The 27,633-nt window shown below is 38.7% G+C and overlaps 1 protein-coding gene across 1 annotated transcript; it reads right to left on the reverse strand.

Moving 5' to 3' along the window:
• Positions 1-39: 39 nt before the first annotated feature.
• Positions 40-26,606, reverse strand: hap1 (huntingtin associated protein 1; the record flags this gene model as incomplete). Its single annotated transcript, XM_041785890.1, has 15 exons — positions 40-1,627; positions 2,508-2,610; positions 2,775-2,963; positions 3,556-3,893; positions 4,059-4,277; positions 4,917-5,128; positions 6,284-6,358; positions 6,505-6,635; positions 6,721-6,799; positions 11,671-11,779; positions 13,073-13,167; positions 13,275-13,391; positions 13,667-13,743; positions 25,744-25,932; positions 26,255-26,606. Coding segments are annotated over 15 exons (2,703 nt in total), but the record flags the coding sequence as incomplete, so codon positions are not given.
• Positions 26,607-27,633: the final 1,027 nt, after the last annotated feature.

Below are 27,633 nucleotides of genomic sequence, written 5' to 3' on the forward strand. Positions count from 1 at the left end.
ACTGTCATGAGAGAATAAGGGAGACAAAACTACATTCAATGAAAATGCAAAGTTTTATCCACGGATGGTAAAAATTGGACACATATATACAGCTGTGATGCAAACAGAAGAAACAGCAGTGCAGAAAAACAGTGGTTTGGTTGATTTAAGTCATAACACAAATTAATACAACCTGTGTGTATGGATTCTTCCCTTTTTAATCTACAGTATCCTATGCCTTTTTGCTACAGATGATTGTTGTTTAAATAGAAATTACCACTCTTCTACATGCCTTTAAATAACATCATGGAGAATTCACAAAACAATTGAGTTCATTTATATATCCCAGTGATTTCAAAATCCCTGATGACACTGAATACAGCACAAGCTACATTTTTCAGCAGTAAAAGTTCTCATATTGCATGAAAAAAATCATCTACTTTCTTTGATGCAGAGTTTTGGCTCATGAAAAAGTCCACAAGGTTCATTTCATTCAAACAGAGTTTGGGTGAAACTGTGCTGATGCAGCCATAACAACATGTGTGATGAAAAAGCTGGCATTAAACTTTAGAGCAACAAATGTTTCAGCTAGTTTAGTTCAGTCTTTGCATTACTCAGTGATAAGCTCTTCAAGTGTTTTGCTTGACAGTCAAATTTACTATGTGCCTTTCTCAGTGAACCAGCTTATGAGCAGGAAGACTGGAGTGTACTTTAGTGCATTTGAAGTTCTTCAGTGTGAAAGCATTGGTTTCATTTGTGGTTTCAAATAACTTACTGCATTTTGTCTTTTGTTTTCAAAAGTGACAGCTTGTTTACTTTATTATATACATAATGACTGATGTTCCACTTTGGAAACAAAAAAATGGTTGAGGTTCATGACTTTTAAGGGATAATGTGTAAAATTGAAACAAAAACAAAGTATAAAAATATGATTTTCTTCATGAATGTTTTCTTGGTGTAAAAAGTAGTTATACATCATTTTACAGTCAAACAAACTGGTGATAGGGCGATGTCCTGAGATGAAATTTTGATGTTCACATACAGCTACCGTACACACTGTAATAGAAAATAACATTACTGTACACTACAAACAATCTAACTTATGGCTCTAGAACTTTATGTGGCTTTTGTTTACAAGACAGTAGAGCTGTGAGCCCTGAATTGCTCCATGTGAATGATTTAAAGTCACTCCGGTGAATAAGCTGGGAGTTAACCCGTGAACAGCCCTCATCAAACCTTCAGAGGACGCCCGTCTTTCTCTGTTTCACAACGTCCTTTCATCCCCAAAGCTGCCACTCTGTGCAGCCCTAGACCCTGAAGCTTGGCCACCAAGTTCAAACTGAAAATGTTCCTTCTTCCCTCTCTGTGCAATGATCCTGAGCCTCCGCCTTTGTCGGTTAATGATGAGTCTGAAGGTTTAGTGCTCTGGCTGTAGTGCAGGTAGGGATGGACATGAGGAGAAGCTGAGATGCCGCGCTCGCGCAGCAGCTGCACAAGTCCCAGTCGTGAAGTGCTGACATCGGTGGTGGTGGTGGTGGTCATGGAGGTTGTGATCTGGCCTCCTGGGCCAAAGAGCTGAAGGTGAGATGGCGATGAAGTGCTCAAGAGGTCACAGTTCCGACAAGGTGGCATGCTGAAAGAGCGAAGGCTGCCGACAAAAAACAAAACCAGAATTAAGAGTAAAAATCAAGAGCACGAATCACCAAAAAAAAAAACTTCTCCCATGCACAACCATGCAAGCAAATGATAAAAAAAAACAACATGAAACAGTTCCAGAGAGTTCGGTCATTTGTAGTGTCTGTGAGATGGATAAATGGGATGTTAGTGTGGCAGGACAATAAACCTGGATCTGATCGTTTGCTGAGATCAAAACCTAGGAGAGGAAAGAGCCACAGACATGAAGTAAAACATGCAGAGAACTCGTACAAACAAGTAGAGATGTTGCACTAACTAAAGAGTTAGTAGGAAATAAATAAAAACATAATCATAATCATTCAGTTAGTTCACGGCAAATGTTTTACATCTCAGTCTCTGACCTTATTCTAAGACATCAGTTTAATAAAGGCACAAAATTGCAATCATAATGTTAGTTACACAAATAAGGCGCTGTGCCTTAGCCATTTCTATGAAATCAAACATTCATGATGAATCCATAGTCCTGCACTCTTACTTTGCCCCGAAGGCTCCTTTTAAAGGTGGAGAAAGAGCCTGGACATGCGTTTTCTGTCACTGTGAAAGGTAAAGAGCAAAGTCTTTTAAAGGGAGAAAACGAAAAAAAATGGAAGCGAGGAAATATTATGTATATGAAAAGGTGTAGATTCAGAGCATTCTTTGTCAGGAGTTTCTTGTTTGGTGCTTAACAACCACCTGGTCCATTGTGAAATGATACAAAACAAAGCTAAGATTTAAACTCAAACAAAACAACAATGCATTTTGCCAGAGCTGTGAAAAAAAACAACCACAGAAATCATCAATAAAGCTACAAAAGCATAGGCACAGTAGAGTCAAAGCGTACAGCATGATCTTACCTAGTGGAGAATGAGGGGGTGAGGAGGGAGGGTTGGTGGACTTGGCAGGTGGTAATGGTATGTGTGGGAGAGGTCTGAGGGAGGTTTGGACCGGATGGAGAGACTGCGAGGTCATGGAGGGAGAAAGGGAACATTAAACTACAAATGAAAAAACTTACATTGAATGAGAATCTACAAAAGAGAAAGAGAGAGGAAATACAGCACTGACTTCATGATATAAAAAGGAACAACAAAGCTCGTTTGGATGTGTATCAACATATGTCCTACCCATGCCGTGAGCTCCAGACATCTGTGACAGGTCAGGCTCATCCTCCTCCAGGTCATTCAGACTGTAGATGTGCTGCACATCCACCTCCAGCTCTCTGAAGTCTTTAGTCAGGACGCCTGGACGTGGGTGCAGGATGCCACCCAGATTAGGTTTGGCTAACTGTTGCCAATGATGCAGAGTCACCGAGCCTGAAAGCGAGACAGTCAAAGAGAGTTTTGGTGTTAAAATGTTTTAATACAACACTGGTCATTTACTTATACAGGCACATTGATTTTTAACATGAAGCTGGCTTTATTCTTAAGATACAGGTTTTAAACTACCATTGCTCCATAGTTGTGTAAGAATTTGCTTTGCTTCTTTTATACGTTTGGTGAAAGCTGAAAAAATCTTGTGAAAACAATGCATTTTTATACTTTCATTTTCTGACTCATTCATTAACAAAGCATGTGATCAGAAAACAAATCCAGATTTAGTTCAATAATGACTTATCATATATGCACATTTTCACATTTTTAAATAAACACATTTTTATTGACCATCAAGACAAATCCTCTGAGGACAGACAACCCTCATATTCAGTGATGCCGAGGTGTACAACAGAGCAGATACAGAGAAAGCAAACACATACAAATGAGACAAAAAACAGATGAAGCCTGAAATGTATGCACAAAATCTGGTAAAATCATTTATCAAATAATCAAACTACTAAAACAAAGTTAAGGGGATTACTCTGAATAACCTCCAGCTATTAAAAACACAGCATCAAGCAGAATCTTTCACCTTCCAGAGGTTTGACAATCTGCAGTCGGTCCGGCAGGTAGGATCTGGATCCTCCTGAGGAGCCACACGAGTGCCGTGAGCTGCCATTGGAGTAGTTGGTGCCTGTCGATGCTGCTGGGCTGGAGACCAAGCTGTCATTTGGTGTCAGGAAGCCACTGGAACCCTCGCCCTCCTCAGAGTTCGCTACCAAAGCATTAAGTTTACGCTCCCGCTCCACATCAAAGAAAGGCCGCTCTGAGGAGTGGTTCTGCTGACGAACTGACAGGCTGCGCAGGGCTGCCTCCAAGTCGTGGCCTCCCGGTGTGCCTGGCTGGCCCAGACGTTTCGGTTCACTTACACTGTGGAAAAGGGATGTGACAATGTTTTGAAATGCTTCAAACCTTGGGACCTATAATGGAGTTAATCAATATTATCCTGTAAAGCAACAGCACTATTGCTACAACTACAGAACACTTCTTAAAACTGGTTTTAGAAGTTTGAATGAAAAACAAATTAAAACCCACCAGTTTTCTTCTTTGTGGGTATTACTAGAATTGGGCTTGTCCTCCAGAGTTATACTGATGTTGTCTGAGCCATAGTAGCTGGTTCGGGGGGTGCTGGCACAACTGGAACGAGCCGATAAAGGGTTGGATCCTGGAAGACCCGGGGAGGGGCATTGAGACCGCATCCTCACGGCCTTATTCACTACTTTTACCGTTTCAAACACACGCCACGGGTGGTTCCTGCCAGGAGAAACAGGGCATGAGTGGCCTTAAAACCTTATAATAAATCTACTAATGCATTTTGATTTTGCAGACCAGCTAATCATTTACAAAACCTTATAAAACCAGTGGAGGTTTAAAACTTGATTAGGCAAATTTATGAATACTTTTAGTTTGTGCCTTTAATCTTCAAAAATTAAAGTAAGTGGGGTATTTTTACTTGGAAAAAATGTTGGCCCACAAATAATGATCAGATACAGATACAGATGTTTTTAATCCGTTTTAAACCTTTATGTTATTGGCTTACAGTGCATTGTTTTTAATCAAGTCTGACACTTATGTCAAATGCCAGATGATTAATGGAATCTAAAACAAACTTCAACAAGTGAAACAGCCACAAAATATGAAAAAACCTGAAGAAAGTTCTCAAATCTGTCCAGCTGCATTACCCATTTTCTGCTGTCTGATCATGAGTACAATACGAGCAAATAAGACATCTGCTGGAACAAGCAGACTCAACAGGCACACTTCAGGTAGGACGGGAGAACTGCCTGGGTATTTAAGCATCAAATAGGCTCCTGAATTACTTTGGCAGAAATTGATCAATTAGAAATATTCAAGCAAAGCTTTACTCATTTTGGAGCGTATAATAAGACTCACTTGTACTCTGAAGGAGCCGGGTTGTCCAGGCCTTTGCGGAAGGTGCCCTCTATCTCTGCAGCCAGTGAGTCCATGGGGAGGACGGAGGCCAGCGCGGTGTACCGCTGCACTGTGCTGTTGGGAAGGCTTTTATTCCTCAAGTTTTTTATGTCCTCTCGGGCCTCACACAGCATGTCCTCACACTCTGAGTATTTATCCTGCAGGTCCTTGAGCTGCAGACAGAGGGAGACATTTCAATCAAACCGCACTACGAGATAATGAGTGGAGAGGTTCAGACTTTGAACTCCAATCCAAACTTTATTCTGCTGAAGAAACTGTGAGAGAATCAAAGAGAAAAGAAAAGTGTGTTTTATTAGGTTGAATATTAAAAATTAAGGTGAGAACAGTCATTGAGAAGTGGACGGGAGGAAGATATTCAGTGCTTAGCAAATTTATTAGACCACCTGTCATAGTTGTCTCAAAGACCATCCAACATCATGAAGTGCTTTAATGCGGACTCTTTCATTTTCAGTGAGCACTCCACGTTTTACCATTTTGAAAAGGAATGAGGGATTTCAAACTAAATTCATCAAAATTTGAGCCGGCTCACTGGGCTTCTCTGAGGAGTCAGAAATTAATCAAGCATAACATTCAACCACTAAAAATAATTTTTCTGTTCAGGAATGCAAGTAAATAACTATAATTTGACATATTAATAAAGAAATATTAATGTGCTTTACTATTTTTTCAGTTTTTTGTAAATCAGTAAATTTGATAATTCATGGATAACAATAATAATTACATTTTAGCATTAAAAATATCATTTTGGTTAAAGAGCTTCTACATATTGGTGTATTAACCATTGCAGAAACATAAAAAATGATTTTGGTAATTACCAATGCTGTTAATTTAGGGCAGCTGTGGCATAAACCTTACTTTGGTTAGGGTTAGGGTGGTCTAATAAATTTTTTAAGCACTGTAAATAGTTGTGTACAAATGTATTATTAGTGTTCAACAATTTATTTTATTTTATTGTTACTGAAAATAAAGACAGTCATCAACCAGATAACCCGTTGTACCATTCACAATGTAGGAAATGATGTTAGAAAATCAAGGCCTCTGTAAAGATCCACCTAGACAGCTCTGTGAGGGACACAAAGATGGGGATTCTGGGTAAAGGCTCTTGTAGTGAGTGATGAGTATATAGCAGACTTATTAAAGTCTGCTGCATCTCTGTACTTTTTCAACAATCTTTAGCACTTTACTTTCTCCAAACATCTCCTTTATATTCATTCCAAAGGAAGTTTGCAGACTTGAAAACACAACAAGATTTCAGGATGCTTATTCAGGAATATCAAAGTATATTTAGAAGTGATTAGGAGTCTTGCCTCTGATTGAAGTTTTTCCTGACTCTCACGGGCGGCACCCAGGTTCTGATTGAGCTCCTCATTCTCATTGGTGAGCTAAAGGGGGAGCAAGACAGGGAGAGCTTTAGTTTTACTGTGATTTGATATTTATTTAAATAGACATGACAGCAGCGATTAAATGATGGTTTTATGTAAGCTCCTTAATAGGGAAATATATGTATGCATCTGTCTTTCTTTCTCACCCCTTTGCATCGAGCCTGCAGGTCAACAATCTGAGCTAGCAGTGAGCTGATCTCTTCCTGTTGTCGGAGAGAGTCCTCTACTTTCCGTGCCAGCTCCTCAGACAGATCAACCACCTGCTTATTGACAGACGCTGAAACACACAAGTCCAATGAATACACAAGGAGGAAGAAGTGATCATCTTAGCCTATATTTTGGAATAACACAGTGGCACTTACAGAGCTCATCCACACACACCATCATCAGCTCTTGCTCCTGCTCTTCATAGTTTGATGTTTCTGTTGTAAGCTCGCTGGCCTGAAAAGAATTTAAAAACAGATAAAAGATAAAATAACATGAAACAGTTCCAGAGAGTTCACTCTCAGTGTTTTCAAATACTGCATAATTTACAAAAAAATCTGACATTCAACTGAGTTGTTAGCTGTAATTTATGTTATATTTTCTGAAATGTCCTTGTAGAGTTCTGGTAACTGTTTCTCTGGAGTCATTATTGTTGCAAAATTTAATAGTGTATTCTAATATTTTGAGAATATGACTTATGGATTTTGGGCTCCTATTTTTCTTCAGACTTCCCATTCAAACCTGCCTTTGTGCTCTAAACTATACTTTCACTGTTTGTGTTTAAAATGTCTGCTTGCCCTCAAATGTTTAATTGCTCGCTCAGATTTACTGTGCTTGTGCTGAAACCATTCTCTCAATCAGGTTACTTTCGCACATTTGTGAAACTGCCGCTCTGATTTTTCTCTGTGCATGTGCACGAAACTTTGTCTGCATGCACTCAGAACTTAATGCAGAATTTCATCTGCGTGCTAGAAACACATTTCTGCTCTTGGATTCTTTTGATGAACCAACCAATAGGAAACAGGTTTAGTCTGAAGCATGCACAGAGAGAGTTTTGAGTGGGCATGCATTAAGTGCTTACAGACAAAGTTTTGTACACATGCACAGAGAAAAATCAGAGTTGCTGGGTAACAAACATGCAAACGTAACCTAAATGAGAGGAGAATGGTTTCAACACAAGCACAGTAAATCTGAGCGAGCAATTAAACATTTGGAGCAAGCAGACATTTTGAGCACAAACAGAGAAATCTGCGCAAAAGAGGCAGTTTTATAACCTGACATGCTACATAGACTGTTTCATACATCCATTGCATGGACATATTTCACATTCATCTAGGAAATGTCTCATAGGGAAGGGCAGGACTTTCCAAAAAATTATCTGAAGGTGGTTGGAGGAACGATCTGTCACATTCATGACGGGCCAATCAGAGCAACAAGACTAAACAAGGTTGTGCTCACTTTTCCTGAGCAGACAGGCTACCGCTGATATAGTTGATAATCCTGAGGTTCTACCTTGAATAAATTCATGCCAAGGCCAGTCAGCAGACGCGCAAAAACATCTTCTCTGGCAAGACAAGCTTTATGATTCATAAGGTCCTTGGACACCAGACGCAATTTTTTATGCAAATAATTTGCACTAAATATTTATTTTTTGAAACTGCAGCAAGTTAATGCAATTTTCGTCACCAGCAACATAATATCGGCAAGGTAAATTGCAACAGATAATTTTTTTTTTGAAATGTGTCCGTTTTTTTCCAAAGTTTCACTCCTGACAAGCACACATCTGTCCAAGTTTTCTGCAAAAACATCCTCCTCGCCAACACAACATGATGTTTGTCTTCTTTTTATATCTGTCTGACCCAATGCATGTTTTTTTTTTCCTCACGTAGCCTGGTAAGAGAGGGAGACAGGTAGAAGCCAGCCTGACATGTCCATGTGCTACGGCTACATCCCCTCTCCAGTGTGTAACTGATTCCTGTCACCTGTGCTGCTGCTGCTGAAAGATGTAGCTGATCAGTGTGCAGCTGCAGCCAAACCAGTCAGCCTATCAGAGGACAGCAACAATCAACTCAACCCTTTAAAAAGTCTGGCCACCCTTCAGTCTGCGCAGCTTCATTTGGTGTCTGAGCTCACCACTGTGCCTCTTTCGTTAGAATTATGTTTAATGTTAAATTTGTGTTGTGATTCTGTTTGATGAGGCACTCGTTTTGATTCACTGGGCCAGGTAGTAGTTTAGTTTAGGCGCACTCAAATGTAGGTTTGGTTATATTTGTTTAGTCACACTAGGTTTAAGGGTACTGTTCTTTTGTTGTTGGCTTTGATTAGTAAGTGTAGTTAGTTAGGAATTATGTTCATTTTGTTTCACCAATAGTATGTTAGTTTTAAAACACTACTTTAGATTCCATTTTGTTTATTAGTCAAGCAGTACTCAGTGGTCCTTTTATTTTGCCTCACCTTTGTTAGCACAATTTTATTTTTATAATAAATAACTTTAAGTTACCAACACCATCTGGTTTTTATGTTACTTTCTCCTACCCTCAACAAGCTGGGTCGTAACACAGTGTGAATGTAAATATGCTATTCACACAGCTGGAAATGTTTCCAAACTAATGGGGCTTGAGGCCGATAACATATTTCACAACACAGTCCCCTCTGACATACATCCAATAAAATGCTCATGATCAGTCAGATCACTGAAATTACTCCTCTGACCAGTCTGTAACACAAACAGATGAGCTTATCTGTGCGCTGTGGGGGGAGTTAACTCCTCTCATAGTGACCTGCAGCTGTGCCCTTATTATTATTGATAATATTTAACATAGAATGAATGAAAATTCAGTCCCCCCAATTAGCAAACTTGGCTGGTACAATGAATGAAACAGTGAAACAAAACAATGCTGACCCCTTGGCTGTGTGTAACGGTGCCTTTAGTAGAGAGAGAAGAGGCTTCAATATATATCACTTTTAATCAGAGGACAGGAGAAAACATACCACTGACTTTCGCAGCACAAATGTTTTTTAGACCATGCATAGTTTATTTGTAAAACCACATCGCTCTAACCTTGCAAAGCAGATGGATACGCCCATTTCCTTGTTTTTCTATGGTGAAGCCATATTGTTAAGCTCCCATCTGAACCGTTTGGGCCCGGTTAGAAAGTGACTGGACCAATCAGCGACGAGGGACAGTACTTTCAGGCATGGCAGAGTCGTGACGTAAACAAGCAGCAGCAAGAGGCCAGTGCAATTATGGTGGAAAAGCTTAGCGTGGATGCTGCTAAAGCGTACATTTTACCAGAACTTGACAACAATTCTTCGTTAAAAGAAGAACAAAGAACAGCAGTGAGTTGTTTTCTTTTCAAAAACGACAAAGGTTGAGTACTTACATGTCTGTAATCTCCATGTTTCGCGTTATTCCCCGTAGCTGCGCACGTGCAGCTCAATAGTTGCTACGTCACGTTTTGTTGCTCTTATTGGCCCGTAGAGATGTGACAGACAAAACGTTCATCCAATCACACTCCAAGTTTTTTTCAAAGCCTCTGCCTTTTCTCAAATGTTTGCTTTTGAAGCTTTTCCAGATGGATGTTTGAAACAAATCCATCTTGCGTGTCAGGTTAACATTGCTCCTGATGTGTACAGAAATGGGCGACAAAATTTGCATACAAATTCTTCGCACTTTTGTGCCGTTTGTTTGTGTCACCCTTACTGTGTGAAGGCCTTCAGTTTTTGTTTGAAAGGTAAATGTGGTCCAGTTCTGTTTAAACTGCTTTACAGCTACATCCAAGCTAAAAGCTACCACGGCAGCAGCCATTGGATTCACTGGCAGACCTCATCTGTAACGATAACAAACCCATGCTTAAGCAGGCAGGGAGAAGACTGAAAACATATTTTGAAAAGCTTTCAGTGTGGTTCTTCTCTCTTTTTAATAAACAAATGTCCAGATCTGTCAAAAGCGCCTCTGTGGCTAAGTCCTAGCTAATCACTTCACTAGCAGCCATCGTATACAACCACTCACGGTACACCTTACCACCACCCCGTACCTATCACAAACTCATGCCGAGCAATTTGGCAGAAGAGCGAAAACATCATTTCCATCATGAAAAGCTTTAAGTGTTGTTTTATCCTATATTTCTTACAGAAATGAAGTCCCGCTCTGATAAAACTACTGTTATGTTGTGGTAGCCATTGCAATTGGCCTGTACATCTAAATTTGTCCATAACTACTGCCTCATTCTCCCAAAATGACGCTGATTGGGGCACAAACGGCGTGGATTGGAGCTTTTCGAGATGGACTTATCTGATAGACATGGAGTCTGGCAAGTCCATCTGCTTTGCAAGGTTGGTAGGTTTGAGCACAAAGGCAGGTTTTAATGGAAATCAAGTCATGCTCTAAAAAAGTTTAAATGCGCTTGAGTTTTGCAACAATAACAACTCCATACTATTCCTTGTTGAAAAACAGAGATAAATTTGTTACTGTAAAAATGTATTAAACATGCTGTTCCCTCTCTGACTGCACCTGGGATTAAATTTCTCTAAAATCAATGCAAACATCCAGATTTACCTGGAGACCTGAAGAGGTGACATATGTGAATCATGAATGTCAGTAAAGACACATTTAAAAGAAAGATCAATCTGTGAAATAATGAGAATTTCAGAACATCCAGAAACTAAAATGTGTGATGACACTTTATTAAGTATCAATGCCAGTTTTTATGATGAACTTTAAAAAACTCACTTTGACAGTGACAGCAGTGAGTCATGTTAGCTGTTCATGTTTTTTTGTGTCCAATACGTACATACTTTTAAGTGCAATGCACTGTTAGCCAACAGCTAACAGTATGGCAAATGAACTTAAAGCTAAAAGCTAGATGTGGTGGTGAGAAGTTGAAGCTCTGACTGGGCTCTACATCTACTGTAAAGTGTAAAAGGTCATGTCCCACCTCCTTAAAAGATGCAACCACCCTTATTACAATGTAAATACCAATACAGGGCTCATAAAGTTAGCTAAACAGGCCTGTGTATGCAGTCAAAGACCATTTCTTCATAGTGTGCTCAGATCCCTCAATACTAAAAGCCAGAAGAATAATCACATTATCCCATTTGGGGTGTAACAAATGACGTTCACACATCTTAATCTCTGAATCACTCGAATAATCAGGATTAGCATCTCATTACTATAGAAAACACTGGCTCTTTATTTAGACACAGAGGGCACCAGAAGTCACGCTTAGAATTTATGCAAGGTATCATGGAAGCTGGGAATAAGGTGTATATATAAGACCTATACTAGTTGTATTCTAATCTGATTGATGGTTTGCACGTTTTCTTACCTCTAATCGCAGTTTGCGATTTTCATCCTCTAAATCCTTCAGTTTCTGCTGCAAGAAATCATAGTGGACGAAGTTGCTCAGAGAAGTGCATGAATTGTTCTTTTTTATCCTACAACACATAAAAAAGCAGAGAGTATGTTATTTTGAAAAAAAAATCATAACACATGAGCAGATTTAAGTAAACTTTTGACATCTTAACTAACTTGTTTAATTCACCAGTTTTATTTCCAGTGGGAGGATGGTTATAGATGTACTTTGACCATTAAATAAACTGCTAAGATGAAAAAAAAATCTTAGAGAACTGCTGAAGGGACAGAATTTAGCTGACATCTTAGCATGAAGTGCTGAGAAGATCAGTCGAGTCTTCTGACGCAAGTTTACTTACAACTGACTCACTACAATAAGGAGATCTTGAATCTCCTTCATAATCTGCTCCATATAGGAAAATTATCTTCTTCTATGAAATGTGATGTATGAAAAGCTTTGTTTTTTTTACAGTTTTTCCAGATTAAAAGGTTGCTCTTTGTGTTTCAAAATGTAAGCATAACAAAATAAAAAACAACTACAATGTAACTACCAGCCTGAAAAACATGAATTCTAGAGATTATGTAATATATCTATATAGACTTAGAAAACTAAACTGCATTTTAATACAAACTTAATGATAGACAATGATGATAATTGGAACATGGACTTGTTCATTGCTTTTTTTAGTCGACTAACTCATTGGTTCCCAATCTGGGGTCCCAGACCACCAAAGAGCTTGGTGGCGCGAGGCTTTGTCTGTTCTGAGGCTACCAAAATAAGATTTGCAAATATTGACTAAACCATGATAAAGCAATTATTAAGTAGTTTATACAAAGGTGTTTTGATAAGAAAAGCATGCATATGCCTTTTTAGGGGTCTATCAGTGAAACAGTTCAAATCTATGTTGATTTTTGGTAGCAGTGTGTCACTTTTTCTTCTCTCTTGGGTCCTGGGGAGCAGCGCTTTTCGTATGTACATGTAGGGGGGGGTGCCAAGGAAAACTTTTTAGGAGACACTGGTCTAACTACTCAAAGCCCTTTTCACGCTGTGGGTCACACTTCCATTCACACCCATTCACTCACTGATAGTGGAGGCTGCTATGTAAAGTGTCCATCAGTATTAACTAATCCCATTACCTTGCCACTGACGCAGCACTGGGAGCAATTTGGGGTCAAGTGTCTTACTCAAGGACACATGTGGACACATGTGGACACAATGACATGTGGATTTTGGAGCTGGAGATTGAACTCCTGAACTTACAGTTGAGACAAACAACTCTCTCACTGATCCACAGTCACCCCAGCAAATGATGGGATCTTGATGCTAGTAGTGTTATAGCTGAATTTCTCTGAACAGTTTATGTGTGTAAACTCACAGTGAGTGTGCTTCAGCGTTTTCCATCTCCTCTGTACTTGCGTAGAACTGAAGAAGATCATCTCGCATTGTGAGTTCATGGCGAAGTTGCGCAATCTTAAAAACATAGAAATCTTACATCAGCACAGCTCTGCAGGCTGCAAGCACCACAGTGACAAAACACTGGTTATATATTGAATTTTAATTCTGAGGTTTGCTCATACCTCTTCTTTTGCAACCTCAAGCTGTTCATCCAGCATTTCATTACGTGTGGTCAGTTCTTGGTTCTTCTTCAGGAGAGATTGACCAATTCTTGCTGCTAACTCCAGATCACGCTCTTTCTGCACAGAGAAAGACAAACGACTCATTCATTTGACTGCAAAAGGCAGATTTTTTTTGTACATCTGCACGGGCAGATCAAGATTTTTCTTCAATAAAACATCCCTTTTTAGGTAATGTTACACAAAAATGAAACTTCTTTCGTAATCAAATTATATTTAGTATCTCCTGACAGAAACAAAAGAGCAGAAAAGGTTAAAACAAATACGGTGGTCAGTGAGGCTGATAACTATAATCCTCTATAATCCTAATGATCCTCTTTGTGTGTGTCTCTTACCTCCTCCAGTAGGTGGGTGACTGCCTTGATGTCATGATACGTCTTGGTGACCTGGCCCACCCTGTCTGAGCAAAGCACTGAGGGAGGAGGGACAGACAGAGGAATTAATGAATGGAGAAGGAGACTGAGATGTAGATGGCATACAGAAAATGGCATGAAGACCAGCCAGTGAAGATAATTGTTGACTTTTACAGAATTCAAACTTCAATACTGTTTTTCATCAAAATACTGACCAACACAACATTATTACAGTGAAACAGAACTGAAAAAGTTTGTTCTTTTACAAAGACAACCTCATTTTATTGAGATATATTTCTGTATTTGACCAGTTTAAAAAAAAAAAAAAATCATATTGGTGATCTAACCAAAAATGGCGAGGTTTGCCCTTTCCTTTTGATTTTATTTTATTTTGTATTTTTTGGAAGATACAGGTTTTTAGCTTGTGAATAAACTTTTCCTATAAAACATTATGGATTCAAATCTTTCAAAAATTATTCTAATTTGTGAAAGCAATGAAAGAAATTTCACCAAATGCTTTAACATGCAATTATGAAGCACCATCAAATAAGCATTGTCTAACAGAAGCTTGTAAGAAAACCAACAACACATTGAAACTGTAATGTCCGTATAATTGAATGCCTTGCCAGTAAATGAATGACTGGCGTGTTTTGGGTTGTTTTATTTTTTTCTTAAAGATTGCACGGATACAGACTACAACATCTCCATGTGGTCAGCCACATCCTGATCCTCTTAGCCTGATCCTTTTTAGCCCAGATAAGACGCCAATAAAGGCCTGGTTCTCCTGGACACCAAAATAGTTCAACCTGTGACACGGCCAGGCTTATCTTACAGTGTCCATACCACCGGGACATGTACAGCATGGACAAGAACACAGTGACTGAGTGTTGACCTGAAACTTGGTTTGTTTGTGCCTACTTTGAGCTGGATGTAAACAAACAGATGGAAGTTCAAATTGTCATTGTTAAGTTTAGATGGACCTGGGGATCTGATTCTGAACTGAAACCATGGAAAGGAAGGAATGAAATATGCTTTTGTTTTGCTGTTTTAAAGGTCACTACTTCCTAACATGGATTTTGGTTAAAACCAAATAGCACATAGTGTGCTTTAATTTTTTGTTCAACTTATTTGATATCAGCTAAGCTCATTCATTTTAGATGAATAGCACGATTCTACAGCTGGTGGATAACCAAAAGTATCTTGAACTAGAAATCAATCCATCGTACTGATAAAACAATTACTTGCAGTCTTTCTTTGGTAAAGCCTATCTAGACTTTAGAGATGGTAGGTTGCCACAGCAAAGTAATTAGATTGAGATCCATAAATCTAGCCTGGAAACAGGGGATAAGAGAGCTGTATCAGTGTCTAATCAAGCTAATGGAAAGGACTGAACCCAAGGTTGTTCCCTGGATCTATTACAGAGAAAGTGTACACCAGCTGACCATGAAATATACAACATAAACTTTGGTGAAAGCACTGTGAAGTGATCTACTGTGGGGTTATGTGGTCACTTTAACTAATTTATGGGGATGAAAAAAAAACAAAGATAGCAAGAGTTGCTTCATATGAAGGATAGTGAAAGTATTTAAACCTCTGCATCAAATAATCATATAAGATCCAATTTAAGAGACTACAAGTGAAAATAAGTGAAACATGCACACTGAGGAAGTCTTCTTCATCATGTTCAGTGTACCATCCACTGTATATTACAGTTGCTCCCTACAGGCGGGACTTCTCTGAGTCAGTAAATTCAATCATGGTGCAAAATTGTTTAAGGCCCAAAGGCATTCTGTTAGATCTCTGCAGATGAAGGGATTATTGTCAATTAATTTGAGTAAAATAACTATTAATAGTAATAACTAAATAATAAAGAATATATATATATATATATATATATATATATATATATATATATATATATATATATATCTGGCCAGGGCCTTTCTGTGCGGAGTTTGCATGTTCTCCTCGTGCACACGTGGGTTCTCTCTTGGTACTCCGGCTTCCTCCCACCACCAAAAACATTCTCATTAGGTTCACTGATGACTCTAAATTGCCCGTAGGTGTGAATGTGAGCATGCCTGGTTGTCTGTCTCTATATGTCAGCCCTGCGATTGGCGACCAGTCCAGAGTGTACCCCGCCTCTCGCCCAATGACAGCTGGGATAGGCTCAGCATAGACAGTGGGTCTGTTGAACATCTTGAAGTCCATATATGTCCTCTAATAAAGGTCAATCAAGGCATTCAAGCGTTATAAAAGCTACAAAACAAAGATGGAAAGAACTTTAGACAAAGAATAAACTTTGAAGCTTAACCCTAAAATCTTTTTGTTATCTACACATTAAAGCGTTCTTAGTGGAATCACAGATAAGCCTAAAGAAAGGTGACATACCCATTCATAGTAAAAAAAAACAAAAACATAATTTTAATGACTTTGAATACAACCCCAAACAATCATACCTATAAACTGAAACTCAGTCTTAACAGTAGTAATTTGGACATTTTTTTAGGAGTATTCTTGAGCTCTGAATGGTTAACTGATTAATGGAGTTAGACTCTATTAATAAATTAACAAAGGTTAATCTGATAATAGTTCAACTTCCTTAAATCCTATTATACTCTGTAAGTGGATTGTATCTCTATAAAAAGTCAGCTGCAGGACTGTAGTCAGCACTTTTTAGACATTGTAATACTAACACAAAGAGACAATAATATATTTTTCATTTTACGTTGGTCTGTCCTGATGTACTACTGATGTTTTTACTGTTTTTTCACTGTGTGTTGATGATGCGGCTGTGATTCTTTATTCAAGCATCATGTTCAATCAAGCTTTGCCACTACCTTGATGGCTTTTTACACTTGGAAAATGCAGTTTTCTGGGTAGCTGCTGAAGTTTACGTCTATAAAGTCTTTCCTGGCAAAGGTCTTTTAATCTATTTCTTCCTGACCTGCCAGCCTAGGTATACAGCAGATCAGGAGGAGATGCTGTGCTGCCAGCTAGAGGTTTTAGGGTTTTTTTATTGAGCTTAATCCAGCTAGTTACCCTGAACTGCTAGCCTAATGCTGTATATAACCTTGCTGACGTAAATTTGCCTGTCACGTCTGTTAAGTCATATTTTGCAACACTATACAACACATAATAAAAGCACTGCAATATATTTACAAAAACAGCTAAATATCTTGATGTGGACAAAAAATACCCTACTGCATAACAGAGAGGCTTGAATTTGTCCAGTGTCCTGTGTGTTTTGGAGGAGTGCCTGCGCCGCAGTATTTGTATGGTTCTCAGCTACATGCCCTCTCAGACAAAGAACGCCTCCTATGGAGGAGGAAGAGAGGAATATTTCTTCTCTCAGTAAATGCTCTTAAAACAGATGGGTTTTAATCGTTGATTTTCAATCATGAAAAACCTCCCTAAAGTCGTTCTTGTTCTTTTCTCTCAATTCATTGAACTGTATCAAAGTATGACCTTGTCTTGTAAGAAGAGAAAGAGCATCTAATAATACAGGGCTAAATGTGGGTCAGCAGCACAGTTATTACACCTGCAGTCGTTGCCCTCCTGAGCTATATACCATATAGTCGAAGGTTTGGGAACAATTAATAGCAATCAATTTTTAGGAGGAGGTCATTCCTCCAATCCCATTGAGTTAATTTGATTCTCTCAATTACAAAAGCGTCATTCTCCTCTGGAAGCCTGTCAGGAAGGGAAGAAATCCAAGACAATTTAAACTACAGCTTTAAAATGTTTTTCAACATATAACCAGACCCAGGGCTGGGCATTTAATCCAGTTTCAATTTCAATCAAAATTTGGGCTTCCAAAAACAAGATTTTTATTAATGGGGTGCATGCTGTGTTAGGATTGCTTTGTCCATAGGTTTTGTCATTTGGTAAGTGTTTCCCAGTTTGTTTCTTTATTTTGGCAATAATCTGATTCCCATTTTTTCACTGCGATCTTATAGCATTGTTTTTATATATTTGTATTTTTCCACTCATTTATTATCCTTAATTGCTTGTTTTAAGAATGTTGAGTGTCTTGGTACGATAAATGCATATAATGCAGATGTTGTAAAATCAGTGAGACATTATGTTTCATAATTGTGATTTTCATACAAATCAAAATATATGGTGATTATAATTTTTGCCCTAATCAAGCCACCATAACCTTACCTCTATTTAAGAACAACAAATAAGGGGAAACCTTAAAAAAGTGCCTGTGAAAAGTGCTTATATGTACACAAGACTTCAATATGCTGGTGCAGCAAACGCACACACACTCACACACTGAGTGACCTTTAGCAGACTAAGAGGAAACATTCAGGCTGAATCTATTAACAACCCCATTCAAATCACAGGGGAATTTTTAGTGTGACTAAGGATGTCTTATGATGCAGTCAAGTCAGTCCAGCATTCAGTGAAATGGTTTCTTCATAAGCTTGATGCATTGTCAGTGACATCACTGCAGCCTGCAGTACACGCTGTGCACTACAAAGTGTTACAGCACTTAGATGACAGAGACCAAAGTAAAGCCAAATACACCAAACAGAACAATCACAAGATGACACTTGATACTTTATGCCTGTTGTCTATCTTTTCTTATCTGTCTTCTAAACATCAGCTCTGCAGGTCACTGATCAGAATTTGCACCCTTTCTCATCCTCCCCTCATCATGCAGTATCTTATCTCACCCTGTTTCACCTCCTGGGACAGGCTGCCTTTGTTGTTGTTATTGTTGTTGTTGTTATTGCTGTTTTGGCACGTCTCTGCTTCCACCACCACTACTTCATCCACAACACCCGGAGAGATCTTCTCTTCTTCTTCCTCCTCAGAGGCGGAGGAGCTCCACACCTCCATTGTGACCAAAGGGGGAAAAAAAGCCTTCTATCTCTCTGTCAGCCAGTTAAATCCCTCCTTCCTCTCAATTTACTGTGTGTTTCCTGTGCTGAGACACACCGGTTGTGTCTTCAGCATCATCCTGCTGCCCGGTGGTGCAATGGGAGAAATTGTATCCACAAGCCTGGCTGAGTGTGTATACACCTGTGTTTGTGTGTCCTAGAGAATCTGAGCTCTTCTGTGTTAATGTATAATCCTTCAGACTGTACAGGCCATCTGTCGTCATGCCTGCCTCCGTGCACCTGGCCACGTTGGACTACCGGGTAAGAAAAGGGGGTAGGTAGAGGAGGAGGGGTGAAGAGGAAGAAAAATCTAAATAACAAGGCATAAAAGCTGATAATGATCCCCATGGCCTTGTCCTCACTTAGAAAGATGAGCATCATATGGCTATAACTAATTTAATACTTCAAGATGGGGCAGCTAATGCAGTGTAATAGGATGCTGCATTAAGACCACCCACCCCCATGAATCTGAGGGAGATGGTAGGGTCCACCAATGCCAATAGCTGCCCTTGTTCAGAGCACATACGTAACAGGAGACAGAGAGAGGGCTCTGCGTAATGCTGCTGCAGATACAGCCACACCCACTGTGCAGGACTGATGTAGGCAATAAAGACTGTACACTTTATGTGTCTAGACAGAGAATATTAAAAGGAAAAACAACAAAACATATTTTTTCCAGTTTCATCTTTTTTGCATATTTTTATCTTGGCTGGCTAACATGATGATTCCTTTTGTGTTATGCTTTAAGAAAAAATTGTTTAATACGGTTTATAATCATATTCCTAAGACGTAAGCTATTCTTTTGAGGAGAAACCAGATTGAAAATTAAGGTTTTCTTGATAAGCAGACACATTATTTTATGTTCCATAATTCTATTTAACAAAGAATCCATCAGAATAAAGGAACTCTATTCTGATGAGCTTTTCCACTAATCTTCACTGTGTTGTGAGGTTTCACAATCATTTTACCCGCAGTCCTCATGTTCCTCATCTTGTCTCAGTCTCTTGCCCTTGCACTTGCTACCTTAGACAACAGTTTTCCTCCAATCAAATATTCATCTCCTCATCAATGTTTCACACCCTAACGGACTCTTTCCAGGTCAAATGTTGCATGTAAGAGACAGTGGAGATGCAGCTTAAACCAACTGTTACGTCACATTTATTCTTGTGCTCTGTCTCTGTGGAAAGCAATCTTTTGGATCATCATGTACAAATGAAACATATTATGCAAGTAGGGACCAAACCTCCTTGTTCAAAAAGCTGAAGTGAACGTTTGTACAATGATAGGCAGCACCTTGACAACATATCTTTAGATTTTCCCAGGGAACAGAGGTTATGAGGAAGTAATATTCCAAGTACTTTGCCCACATTACATACATGACAAGACTTCTATCTTTGTGTCACGCCCCAGTAATAAATCGAACACTCAGGTGTTTTGATTCAACTTTCCCTGAACATCGCTAAAATGTAACTAAAAACCAATGAGAGGGATTTGGTAACAAAATAAAGGCAATAAATGAAGTCATGACCAAAATCAGCCTATATACAGAACCTAAAAAAGTATTCAACCCCTTGGATGCTTTACCTTTTTACTGATTTTATGAATTTCTTAAAATAATTTCTATACTCTTAGTAATAGGTTCGTTTCTGTTTGTTGTCAGTGCAAGCTGTTTCTAGATCTGGGGGGACGGATATACCAGCTGCAGAGCTAACGCTATGTAAGCAGATGGTATTTTTTGCTTTGCCTCATCAAACTCATCAAATGCACAATCCAATAACTCCAAAATGCTCTCGTTGACAAGTTGTGACCTGTGCATTCACCACGCTATGAAATAATCATGGAACATTACGAGACGGAGATGTTAGAAAGTTAAATGCAAAGCCGGAACTACACTCCAGACATGGAGTGGTTTACTCAAGAAATAGTTCCGAGTATTTGCTTCATGTGTCGTAATGTTACATAATTATACGTTATTAAATCATGAGTTGGAGTTTTAGGCTGGGCAAAAAGATCTATGCCAGCTAAAGTCAGCTTTTTAAAAATTCATCATTCCTTACACTTGAAAATGTATTTCAAACTGAAATTTATCAATTTGTTCATCCTCAAACATCAAGATTTGTGCTTTAAGTACTGAAGTTTTAGGTTTGAAATACATCTAAATATTGGTATTGATATTAGTGTCTGCTGAAATTAAATTTGTAAATATGCAAAAAATCCTCAAAATAGTGGGTTTATTTATTTCCTTTTTAAAATAATGTTATTCGTTAAAACTGTGTCATATGGGGACAAATGTTTTCTGATTCAAAGTTATTTATAGAACACTAAACTTAATCACATAAGATGTTCTTTTAACAGTTAATCTTTGCATTAACAAATCTGCATGTGACAAACTAATTTAACATAGAAGAGAGCAAGAAAAACAGTGACTGACAAGCCTGAAAACATATTCTGCCTAATCAAACCTCTCCATGATAAAACAGAGATGTGAGTTTTGACTGTATTAAAAGCATATGGGGCCATACTCAGGACAAGTAAAACCTGTAAATACAACTAGCTTCAAATTACAATAAAAACAGATGGGACAGAGGAGGATACAAGAGTTCAGACAAGGGAAAAAACAGTGCCATATGCCACCAGCCACCCAGACATACACTTTAACCTGGCAAAGCTTGGCACAATCCTTGGGAGCCAGGTTAGTCTGTCCTAGGTGTGATAGAAACAGATGTCTGGGACCGACTGAAGAATGTGGAATGAGGATGCAGCCATTCAACCTCAAGAAATCTTGGCAGTATATTTCATGACTGATTTTGTTCTTAGAATCAAGTTAAGATCAGCAAATTGTAATTTTATATGGTGTTTGAATCATCTGCATGGTAGGCAATATTATTTATGCTGGCTTAGTGTTTTAGCAAAAAAAAGGACTATCATCATGTGGTAGGGAACACATTGTTCATAAATAGGGTGGAGCAGAGCAATATGAACTTTCCCAGGATTCATTGCAAAGTAAAAGGTGGCAGATAGGTGAAGAGTTGATAGTTGTGCTGAATGTTCTTGAATCACTACTTCTCTTTATTTGGTGACCACATTTTCTGAAGTGAGACTCTGTCCACGTAATCTCTGACTAAAAAGGTCTTTAAAAAGTAGTTGTAAACATCAAACACAACTTTTGTCAAACTACATGAGCAGAATTTTAAGACTCGCTTATCAACATTTACTTTAAAATCTTTAAGCAGATCACAGTGCCATAAGTTGTCAGCAATTGCACAAACAGAAAAATCACTTTTCACACACAGTAGAACCAAGTCCTAAAGCGGCTGGCAACCTCCCACCAACCTACGAGTCTAGACAATATGTGCAACGAATAATAAATCCTCTTTAGGTTGCTCTTGTTTTGTCAGATTGACCACAGAGGTATTTCCTCTGCAGTGCTCCAGCGGAAACTGTTGAGGAAGCCAAGTGACGGCACGTTAATCGGCTTGGTGACATTTGACATCTGTGCCTAAAATGTAGCAAAGGGTGCAAGAGACAGGGCTGGATATAAGGCTTCAAACACTCAAGCCAAAATAAATGCAGACTCATTTCTGGGAATAACTGAAAATAAAGAGAAGGGGATTATACTCTTCAGAAAAAGAAAACTGCTAAGTTTTGAACAACTGCTTAGAAAAATCTGCATTTTCAGTTAGAGCAGCAGAAAAAAGACCTCACAGACTTCAGTGATTTTAAAACAAAGCTTTAGACAGATACTTCATCAATCCTGGAGGATATTCAAAATTAGTGTTGGCTCAGGAACCAAAGATGCAAGTTAGCTTTATAGCTAACTCAGCAGTTTGGTTGTTCATAACCTCTTTTAAATAAATAATAAACTAAAACAAACTAAACAAGTGAAGAAATGGACTTGGTAACAATACTTCTCTAGTCTTCTGACCACTCAAAGAGCTTTTACACTTCACATTGCACTCACAACTACTCCACACCTCACACAAACTGTCCTTGCAGAGAGGATTCCTCAAACACGAGACTTCACTGAGTCTCACATTATCAAACATGTCATCAGAGTTAAAATAAATATGGATGAGTATCTGTATCCACAGCTGGGTATCCCTCCACATCAGGCTGTCCTGGCATGCATTACAGTTGCAGCAAAAATCACCATAAGTATGAATCATAAATATTAGGGATGCACCATATTGGATTTTTGCCGATATCCGATATGCCAATATTTTAAAACTCATTTTGGCCAATACCGATAAAGATTTTGTAAAAAAAAAAAAAAAAAAAAAACACTAATTCAATCCTGGCCTGCAATTTGTTTCTTTTTTTTTTAATATCGGTAGTCTATTGATTTTTATCAGGAATGAAGGATGTATTGTTTGTTTTTTCAAATTCACCCATACACTAATGAAAAACTTACAGTATTATCTTTGGGTTACATGTGCATTACATGCTACATGCATTTTAACAGTACAGCCAAAGTCATCTGCATCTTTGAGGGCAACAAACAGAAGCAAAATAACCTGCTGACACTGAGCTCCACAGTGCGAAAAAGAAATAGCTTATAAATTTAGACTGATTCTCTTTGATAGTGCGGCTCCGTCTAATTTCTGAAAGGCCCTCTGTGATAACAAACCTGAACATGTAGTTGACGCGTGTTTCCAGAATAAAACGCCACAGTCCGTGATCTTCCTTTTGAGGACTTTACTGGAAGGTTTTGTAGCATAACAAACAAACTTACTGTGCAGTAAATAAAACAAAACCTCAGTTAAACACTGTGTAAACACGGTCAAAAGCTACTGTGCTCTCCGGGTTCCATAGCTGCACAAAAAACAAGTTGACAACGCATGCGTGTCACGTTACATGTCTCGTCCAATAGGAGAACTGCAGCGATTATCAGCTACAAATAAACATTTAGAATAACATTATAGGACTGTTTAAAGTCTCCAAATTCTAATCAGGTCAGATCAAACAAACATTCTGTAGTGCACAAATGGCTCTAACACTCCTTATTACTCAGCCAGTTTGCAGGATGGCTCCCTGAGATACTTCTGACAAAGTAAAATAACAACAACAACAACAAAAAAAGACAGATTCTTAAATACAAAAAATCTAGCTATAGTTCAGAGCTTAAATATGATTTTAAATTTTGGAGACTTAAGCTGAACAACAGAAACAAAACTTCAACTGAAGTATTTCTCCTGATTCTGCTTTAAACAGCACAAACTAATTAAGCAACCAAGCTTAATGGGCATTTCACTGTATACAGCTCTGCAACAACCCGGTGACACCTACATCTCCAATGCTGGAGACACTTTCGTGCACCTTCGGGTGTGCATGAGAGATGTGGCACAAAGACGTCCATCATTGCTTTTGCCATGTTTTGTGCACTGTCACGTAGCACGACATGCACGTTCTTTATCTCTATTTTCCATATCTGAAACATTTCATCAAAAGCAGCTGCAATTGTGGCTGCTTGAGTGAGCACTCCTGTGAGTGTAGGACAGGCTTTTTAAGAGTGAAATCCTCATATCCACTGAGGCAGTGAGGCTCAACATGCTAACACAACTGACACTTGATGTCCATATGGTGAAGGTAAGATGTTTAGCTTTAACAAGGAGCTTCTCTACATGATTGGAAATGAAGTTTTGCAGTTCAGGTAAGGCTATGAGTGCCTGCTAGGTATAATATAGCAGGGCTTTAAATGCACCATTAGCCCGCGGAAGCCCATATATCCCACAATGCTGAAAGGCTGATTATCAAGAGCTATAAATTCAATGATTTTCCTGTTCAGCTTCTTACCCATGGGTGGTCGCTGTTGTATTTTTTAGCTTTGTCGAATGACTGAAGTAGAGGCTGCTGACCAGTTTTTCCCTGACAAAGTTTGGTCATTCTTTATCTTAAGAAAGTCCTTGTAGTCATCAGGGTGACAGTTAATTAGATGCAAAATTAAACTTGTGGTGTTAAAGGCATGTTGCCAAGCTCCTCCTAGCATCACATGTACTTTACAAGCGATGCAAACAGCTACTTTGCTGTCTTGTTCCCACACATCAAACTTCACACACATAGCTAACATGTTTGTTGTTGTTGGCACACGTCTGGCGTCATCGCATGCCCTTAATTATGACCTCACATTATCAGCCGTACAGATTGGTGTAAATTGTATTATTGGCCAATACTGATAATTAACTTTTTAAGCTATTATCAGCAGATACCAGTATACTGCCTATAATATTGTGCATCCCTAGTAAATATCAAACGTGTCTGATATTTTCGATTCAGGGCCTAGGGGACCAATCTGGCCTCAAAGTCGGGCTTTAAAAATCCTGTAAGGTGTGGCCATCCTAAATTTCAGTGTGGGAGTTGGGGATCACACCCCCAACATTCTGGTTGAGAGATTGAATAACTGATCAACCAGTTAATCCTGAAATTCAATATTCAGCCATATGTTTCTTTACATTTTACACTTTACATTTCAATGGCACAGAGACTGAGCTTTGGCTGCATATGAACACAAGGGCAGTGGTAAAAAGCTGACATATCTCTTTATACTCTGTATGTGAAGACTCACTGTTGCATTGTAACACATTCTTCTGATAACTAGCATCACCAAGCGCATTCATAAAGTAAATTAAAGCAATTATCTAATGTTGTGTAACCATCTATAAATAGCTTTGTACCAGCAGTAATCACTGAGATCAACAAATCAAAGGGACACAGCACTGATGCTGCAAAATTCAGTATTATTTGTAGACTATTCACAAATCAAGATCAGATTAATCATGTGTTTTTTAATCTTCCTCTTACTGATCCTAACTTTTTCATTGATTAAAATTATGTCTTTCTCCACATCGTTTTTTTTTTTTTTTTAAATCACATTTCTTCAGCACTTGCCACTTTGTCTTTTATGTCTTGTCTTGTCCTGTTTACTAAAGGAGGCCAACTCTTTTTCTGTAAAACAAAAAAAAAGGTACAAATAAAGCACCCAAACATAACTGGGATTTCTGCTGTAAAATATCTATAAAATGTGAGGGCCAGTTTGAGGACAAGACCTTTGTATGATAATGTAATAATATACAGCATGCATATTCCTAAATTTAAGTCAATACCTCTTAATCCCATTTCTATATGCTTCAAACTGGTACTGTATACTTGGTGTTAAGTAACTGCACTCACAAAAGTACTTGAGTGTCTCTTCAATCTGCCCATGTGTGAGTCCCAGAACGACCTCTGGTTGCAGCAGAGGGGTGTGCAGCCAGTCGTCATTGTCGTATCCAAACACACTGTCTGCTCGCAGCGTGTAGTTGGGCTGTCCCTCTGAAAGGAGGCTCACTATCTCCAACTCTGGCAGGTCTGAGCAAAGGTCTGTGTGGGGAATAGTTGTAATAATTTCTGAGTGTATGTTTGAAGAAGGACAAAGAAGAGATAGAAAGGATGTAACATTTTAACAAACAACTACTCTGACACAACAGCTGCAATTGTGTACTGCCCTCTAGTGATGAATCCATGAAACTACAGTTCTCTCTTGATTAATAAACACCAGAGCACAACTGTATTCATCTTATATGCTTAACACAAATACTTAACATAATAATTTGCTGATTGATGATTAATTGTAATTTTTATCCATTCATTTTTACTCCTATGTGTTTGAAAGCATGATTTTAATATGGTGTCAATAACTCACCTGTTAATGTTGATGCATCTTGACAGTGTCGTTGTCCCAGGTCCCTGAGGTTCCCAGGTGATGCCAAATAAGAAGACTGTGGGGCCACATCCAGGGCCCCAGGCACCTCCCCCCACCCCTCATCATGGAGGGAGAAGGCTGACTGGGAGTCCAGGTGTGTGCGCGGGGGCCAGGAGGGAGGAGAAAGGGGAGCAGGAGCAGCAGAGGAGGGAGAGGAGGCAGGGTGGGACAGCTTGACTAGAGCTGGAGGGTTCAGGGTGAAGTTGAACTGAGAGCTGTGCGTCCCTCTGAGGGACTGGGGCCCCTGGTGGCTCAGGGAGACAGCACAGGACTTCAGGGCATCAGGCTCGGATTATCTGAGTGGGTATGACTAAAGAGAGGAAAACAAAGAGAGGAGGAGGAGGGGGAAGAAAAGACAAAACCATTTAGACATTTAAGATACTTTGTATCTTATAATCATTACATTATTGTATGATACTGAATTATTTTGCTGAAAATAAGGGGTCTTTGAGGAATACATATTCCACCTGATAAAGCTATTTTAAAAGAAGACAGATTTGAAAATGTTTTTTTAAAAATGTCCAAGCCTGAAGGGGCAAACATTTCAAGATTCATGGTAAGGTTGTAATAATTAATTCCTTCATAGTTTCATAGCTCACATGCTGTGCTCCTTTTGACCTTTCCAGATGTTACCTTTTTTTTAAGCTTATGGGGAAAAGTCTTAACATCAATTGAGGCTGGCGAAATAACCCAATTATTCTTTAAGGTTTTTTTAAAAATTGAGATTCTGAAAATGAAAATCTAGATTATATCTTGAACTTAAATGGACTCATACCAAAAGTTAAAGCTAATGAACGGCGAACGCTTAATTCAAAATGATTTTCTCTTTTATTTTCACACCGCTCATGTATAATCAGTGTTTTCATACTGAACAAAAATATCCTGCTGACTATCATTGATCAGTCATACAGTGCCTATAAAAGTATTCACCCCCTTGGATAATTTACCCCTTTAGGGATTTTATTAATCAATTATGGTCAATATCATTTGGCTTTTTTTGGCCAAAAAAAAAAAAACACTTTAATGTCAAAGTAAAAACAGACTTCTACAAAATAATGGTCAAACAAATAAAAATATGTAAGGTAAAATAAGTGGCTGCATAAATATTTCACCCCCTTTAAAGTGACTGACCTAATTCAACACAGTTCCAGCCATTTGGTGCTTGTGTATCACAATTAGTGAAATGGGGATCACTTGAGTGCAGTGAATGTGTCTCAAATGATTGCAGTATAAATACGTTTTATTCATTTTATGAATGAATAAATACGGTATAAGTTTTAGTCTGTGTCACCAAAAGGAAGGCAAAAAGCCAAGACAAC

The sequence above is a fragment of the Cheilinus undulatus genome, linkage group 4 (assembly GCF_018320785.1).
Source record: "Cheilinus undulatus linkage group 4, ASM1832078v1, whole genome shotgun sequence".
Lineage (NCBI taxonomy): Eukaryota > Metazoa > Chordata > Actinopteri > Labriformes > Labridae > Cheilinus > Cheilinus undulatus.